General features: G+C 54.7%; 1 protein-coding gene across 1 annotated transcript in view; it reads left to right on the top strand.

Moving 5' to 3' along the window:
* SRGAP3 (SLIT-ROBO Rho GTPase activating protein 3) overlaps positions 1–2,920 on the top strand; it is a 61,169-nt gene extending 58,249 nt beyond the window's left edge. Inside the window, exons 18-19 of the mRNA XM_009882864.1 lie at positions 1,927–2,107; positions 2,703–2,920. Coding sequence (XP_009881166.1) covers positions 1,927–2,107; positions 2,703–2,856 — 335 coding nt within the window. The 3' untranslated portion in view covers positions 2,857–2,920. The remainder of the gene's footprint in view (positions 1–1,926; positions 2,108–2,702) is intronic.
* Positions 2,921–6,244: the final 3,324 nt, after the last annotated feature.

The raw sequence follows: 6,244 nt of genomic DNA, 5'->3' as shown, positions 1-6,244 counted from the left end.
AGGAAACCCTGCTGGCACTGGCACTGCGGGGGGGCGGCGGACGCGCAGCCCCACACCACCATTTAATGGTGGGACTTTGCTGCGTCGGAAGGGCACTGGGCAGCCGAATGCCTCCTCTGCTGTTCCCTTGGATGCGTCCGGCCCCAGCAAACGCTGACACCTTCGAGGCTGACGGTGGCGGGAGGGCTGGCTGGCACTGCCGGGAGGAGGGGAAGGGCGCAGCTGGGCTGGACGGCTCAGGACCTGCGTTCAGCTACAAACAGGAGCCGACAGGACTAGAAGACGAAGGAGCGCAAGCTGCCATTTAGCCAATTTTATGCTTGGATGGTCACATTAATAGTTCTGATTGGAGTTTCCGGGTGATTAACTGTGGTGCAAGTATGGAGAAGAAGAGCAGCTTTATTTTATGAAATTACACGTTCCTTCCTCCCCTCTCCCTCGCCCCACACACCCTCCCTGCTGGGAGACTCAGCTTTTTACTGGGGCTGAGAGAGCCCTCCTGGTCACCTCCCCCACTACGTTTCCTCTAGCGCGTTCCCCGTTGATCCTGCTGCAGTGCTCCCAAACACCCTGCTGCTCGTATTGGTGCGGATGTGTATTTTACCCTGGGGAAAATCGGTCAGCTGAAGTGACCTGTCCTGTTCCATGTGAGGCAGGGAATGGGGCAGGGGTCTGGTGCAGCATCTCCCACGTCCTCCTCCGGTGTCTTCTCCTCTGTGTGGTTTTTGTTGCTGAGCAGAGGGATGGTCACATCCTGACTGCTGCTGATGCCGAGCCTGTGGTTAGTGATGAGGCAGATGGACCAGAGCAGGTTTCCATGTTTTAATGAGAACGTGACAGATCTGGAGAAACTGGGCAGATTTGCCCTGTTTAGCTTTGTCATCGCCCATCTGCCAGTCTGCAGGTGGGGTTTAAAATGATTAGGTCCTGCAAATAATCAAGGTACATTAACTGCTTGCTCGCTGGCTCCGATAGTGGCTAGAGGTGGCTGGGTGGTGGCAGCCTGCTTTTTCACCCCGGTCTCGGGGCAAAGGGAGGTGGAGTGCAGGTTGCTCCTGCCAGCGCGGAGAGAAACGCTGGTGCTGCTTCACAATCGCTGTGGCGGTTTCTCTGGGATTCAGTGCTCCCAGTGGGAAACAGATTTGCAGAAGAGCTGGGCTCCTCCACGGGCTCCCCAGTGCCAACCAGGGTCCTCTTTGGGTCCACATCCCGCTGTGATGCCCTTGGCCAGGGGCTCAAAGGTTCCTGGTGTGCTTATGACCTCCCAAAGTGAAGTCCTGCCTCAGCCCTCTTGAATTGCAGGCCCTGAGCTCCCAATTCGTGAATCCCAGGTATTTGGTAGAGCTTAAGTTAGAAAAAGTGGAGAAGCAGTGAGATGGAGTGCTGAAAGGTCTGCAGATGGGGGGTGTGCAGCTGCCTGACCAGCACCAGTGTCAGTGTTTCTGTGGGCATCCCCAAAGGGGGATTCGTTCCTCATCAATAATTCAGACCAAACTGTCTCCAGGATAAGGAAAGGAAGAGAAGGTAAGCGAGGCTTTGATCACAGCATCCGACACAGCTTGACAAGATCCCAGTCTGGAGGATAATGGGGTTCTGTAACTGAAGAACTCACTTTATAGGTAGAAAATGGGAGTGTGGGTGACGATGCGATATGCACACAGGGAGATTTCGACTACTCCCCATCTGGTTTGTAGCTTTTTGTAATTGCTGGTAGGTTGTGAGTCTGTGAGAAATTCCAGGAAGGCTGGAAGAACAAAAAGAATTGATCGGTCTAAAAATAAGATGGTTTGTGCTCAGTGTAAGGTACTCTCAGGAAGCTGGGGCAGCAGCATTAGCGCTGTTCTGATGCGATGCCTCTTTCTAGGATTTATTGTGCCCTTGTGATTGAGCTGAGATTTTCTCTGTTTGTGCTTCTCTCCTCTGCAGAAGTGGAGCAGATTGAAGCCATAGCAAAGTTTGACTATGTTGGACGGTCTCCACGAGAGCTCTCCTTTAAGAAAGGGGCCTCGCTCCTGCTGTACCATCGGGCCTCAGAAGACTGGTGGGAAGGGAGACATAACGGTGTGGATGGCCTCATACCCCACCAGTACATTGTGGTGCAAGACATGTGAGTAAAGTGGCGTGTGTTGATCTGGGTTGTTAAAATCACATACTGACATGAGGTCCACCTTCAGCCACCTAAAACAGGTGGGCGGGTTTTCCCTGGTTTAATGACCTTGGTGAGAAATCTGGATATGTCCACATATCCCTCTCCATTTATTGGCCCAGATTGTTTCTTGTTCAAGCCGATAAAGCCAAGCACTAAACTGTAGTTCAGTGTGCCTGAACCCCGTCTGTCATCGACTGCTCCAAGCGGCACGGCCCAGGTTTAATGTTGGCCTTGCCCGCTGTGTGTGTCGACCTGGCGTTGTTCAGTGCCCACCTGGCCTGTAGGCATGTCCCAGGGTCCTTCGCCAGCGCCACTTCTGTCACAAGTACTGTACCTGCATTCACTAAATGGCAGCTACAGCGCAGGGGGATGTGGAGACCCGACGTTCGCTTTTTCCGAGCTCTGGGTACTGTCTGACCGGTAGCCTTGGTCCAGCCCTTTGTTAACAAAGCCTGGCGCTGCTGGAGTGGTGAAGTTCAGGTCCGCGCTGTGGCTGGGCCCGAGCCTCTCTGCTGGGGCAGAGCCCGCACTGATGGGGGTCTCCTTTCCCCAGGGATGATGCCTTCTCCGACAGCCTGAGCCAGAAGGCAGACAGCGAGGCAAGCAGCGGACCTCTGCTGGATGATAAAGCCTCCTCCAAGAACGACATCCAATCTCCGACGGATCATATTGTGGACTATGGCTTTGGGGGAGTAATGGGCCGGTAGGGAAACTCTCACTTTCCTATGGACGCGGAGGTGGTCTCTGTCACATGCGGGGAGAGTCAGTGTGTGGTGTAGGGCAAGACAGAAGGGGAGGCTCCAGTAAGCGTGGCAGAATAATGTGAGCATGGAGGGGGTTTCTGTGTGCATTGCTAATGTAGATCTTAACACGTAAAGAAGGTACAATGCTGTCTCTTTCTTGGCACTGGCTAAAATGTCTGTCTTCCCTCTCGCCTTAGTCTCTGGCGCTGAAAGGCTGGAGTTTGGTTTGATCTGAACTCTCAGAGCCGAGCAGTTGTCTTACAGCATGCTACCAGACGCTTTCAATCTGACGGACGGTGACCTAGTCTTGTGATGGATTCTTTGCAGAGTGAGATTGAGGTCTGACGGTGCAGCTATCCCTCGCCGTCGAAGCGGGGGGGACACCCACAGCCCGCCCCGAGGGATGGGTCCTGGCATAGACACTCCTCCTCGAGCAGCGGCCTGCCCTAGCAGCCCCCACAAAATACCTCTTAACAGGGGCAGGATTGAGAGTCCTGAAAAGCGCAGAATGGCGACATTCGGCAGTGCAGGCAGCATCAATTTCCCAGACAGGAAGGCCTTGTCTGATGGCCACCCGCTGAGATCGACCTGTGGATCGACTAGACACAGTAGTCTCGGAGATCAGAAATCTCTAGAAGCAGAAGCGCTTGCCGAGGTAAGAGGGTTGTGCAGTGGCTCTCGGTCCCCGGGGATCGAGAAGCTAAAAGTCAAGTCACGGGGGGAGTGCCGCAGAGCCCCTTCCATCTCAACACACTTCAGAATTACAGTGCTGTTGTAGCTGCGGCGGTTTAAAGATAAAAATGAGCAGCCAACAGCTTGCCTGCTTTTCCAACTGTATCGGTTGGTCTAATAAAAGATACTGCCTCCTTCCACAAACCTTGTTTCTTCGAAACAATAGACAGAAATGTTCGATCCACCACCGAAATGCGCTGGCGGTTCTTAGCTCCCACAGGGAGTGAAGCGCATTATCTTCATCTGATGCTCCATAAGGAGCTTAAGAGGAGAAAACTGGATTTGCCAAATCGGAATTTGACTGGTGCTCAGTGTTTGGAGAAAAGTGCTTCGCGTTTGTTACTGGCTCTTTGTAGCTAGGACCCCCAAAAGTTAGCCTAATCCCAATACGATGCCTCGAGCCATGCAACATCAGCATCACACTAGGCCATTGGTTCCATGGTGCTCATTAAACTCACGTTAACTGCAGCGTAGCCTGTGGGTCTCCTCTCCCTGCCGCTGGCAGGAGGCCCCCGGCCAGGTGTCAGTCAGGCTGTACCAAACCTGTTCACACCTTGGAGAATGGTCCCTCCACGGAGCAGGCTGCAGAGGTCCCCAGCCTCTCGGGGACCACCTAGTTCAGGCGCGGTCCCCGCAGATCTCTCTGAGCAGCTGCAGGTTGGGCTGGGAGCGCTGTGGTCAGCCGCATCCCCTATTGCGGCAGTTCCCCTGGTTTGCTTCGTGCCCCCCTCCGGCGGGAGCAGCAGCTGGGGAACCATCGGGGATGCCCAGGCGGAGGGGTGCCGCTGCTGGGGAGGCCGCTGCCCACCGCCTGGCAGCCACTCGTGTGCCACAGGGTTTGGCGGGCTGTCAAACTTCGAATCAGCTGCTTTCAGTGGGATAATTAATGACAATTGCAGAAAGGAAGAACTCTTACTGTCCTGTTTGCTTTTCCACCAGCCACGCTCCTCGTTCTCTTGCTCTGCAGCACGCTACCCAGCTTCTCTGTCCATCGAGAGCTTGCGTTTGGTGTGGTCGATTTACAAACTTGTGGTCATAGCGCAGTGCATGCCCTGAGTGATGGCTCGAGCTCGGGCACCATGTCCACCTTGGCACGGGGTGACAGCGTGCAGGAAGTGCCCGGGCTGGGCTGGTGGGCAGTAGCTTGGCACGCCGGGGCCGCGGTCCCCAGGTGCCGTGTGGGGCTGTGGGGTCCGGCAGCCTCCAGAGGGATGGGTGAATGGTGAGGAGGGAGCACAATATGTACAATTTTCTTGGCTTTTGAGGTTTTGGGTTGTTTTTTTAAACCTTGGAAAAGATTCTCACTCAGCTGATGTAAATAAATACTTACCTTGAAGTCTGTAGGACTGCCGGACTTGGTAGTCCTGAGGCTTAGCTCTGGGAGAATATTTTCACTCGTTATCTAAACAGCTTAATAGAATTAATTGGAGCTAACCTGATAATTATTTCCCTTCTGCTGATCCTCTGAACATTATCTGAGGCTCACCGAGCATTTTGTATGCATTATAAAATTAAGGACTCATCTACACAAGGACAGCGAGTTAACTAGAGCTACTTTTTAAACGATTAACTCAGTTGCCTTAAATCGCTTTTCAGATGGTCTCTTTCGGAGTTAGTGGCCTTAATTCAGTTAAGGCGGATTTAAGGGAAGCCACACCAGGGCCTCTCTGATTCTGAATGAGACGATCAGCACTGCAGTTGTAGGCAGTTTAGCTAATTTCCTTTAAATGGCCACTTTGAGTTGAACTGGGTTCACTTTCCGGAGGATCCCCTTGGATGGACCGTGGAGGCCGTGCCTAGGAGACGCGACCGGAGGCGGGTGGGCAGTGAGGGTTGGGGCCCGTCTCACCTTGGCTGCGTCCCCGCGCGCAGGGAGAGGCCATGTCGCTGCCTCTCTTTTATTTATGGTGAGCTGTCATCATGGTGCTCACTCCGAATACGTCCCTGTGCGTTTCTGTCCCCACACGTGCCATTGCCCTGTAGGCAGAGGGACAGCAGAGGTCCCGTTCACCTGATGGAGGCTGCAGGGCAGCTGCTTTGGGGACAAACCAGCCGCAGTGCTGGGGGAGATGCCCTGTCCTGTTGGAGCTGGGGACAGGCTGGTGTTCACCCCATCACTCATGGTCACCCCATCACTTGTGGTTTGCTCCCTTTGGAGTTGGCGACCAAACTCCTGTTGACTTGGGAGATACGGGGCACTTTGGTGTGACCAGAGTTTGGGCTTTACATCTTCTCCCAAAGCTCCTGCTTTGCCTGGAGGCTCCACCTGAGGTCAGAGACCCCCTCACGCACAGACACACGTGCCAGGGCGGGAGGGCTCTCCCGGGGTGGGCTGCAGGAGAGTGGGGCGATGCTGTGGCACGGTGCTGACGTCCCGTCGTTGGTGGTGTTCACAGGACATCGAGAAGACCATGAGCACGGCGCTGAACGAGCTGCGGGAGCTGGAGAGGCAAAACACGGCCAAGCAGGCCCCCGATGTGGTCCTGGACACGCTGGAGCCCATGAAGAATCCCCCGATGGGCGCCGCCAACTCAGAGCCCGCCAGCCCTCTCCACACCATCCTGATCCGGGACCCCGATGCTGCCATGCGGCGCAGCAGCAGCTCCACCACGGAGCTGAC

This window comes from Charadrius vociferus, unplaced genomic scaffold, assembly GCF_000708025.1.
Source record: "Charadrius vociferus isolate BGI_N301 unplaced genomic scaffold, ASM70802v2 scaffold433, whole genome shotgun sequence".
In the NCBI taxonomy this organism is placed as follows: Eukaryota; Metazoa; Chordata; class Aves; order Charadriiformes; family Charadriidae; genus Charadrius; species Charadrius vociferus.
This window is presented reverse-complemented; position numbering and strand designations above follow the sequence as displayed.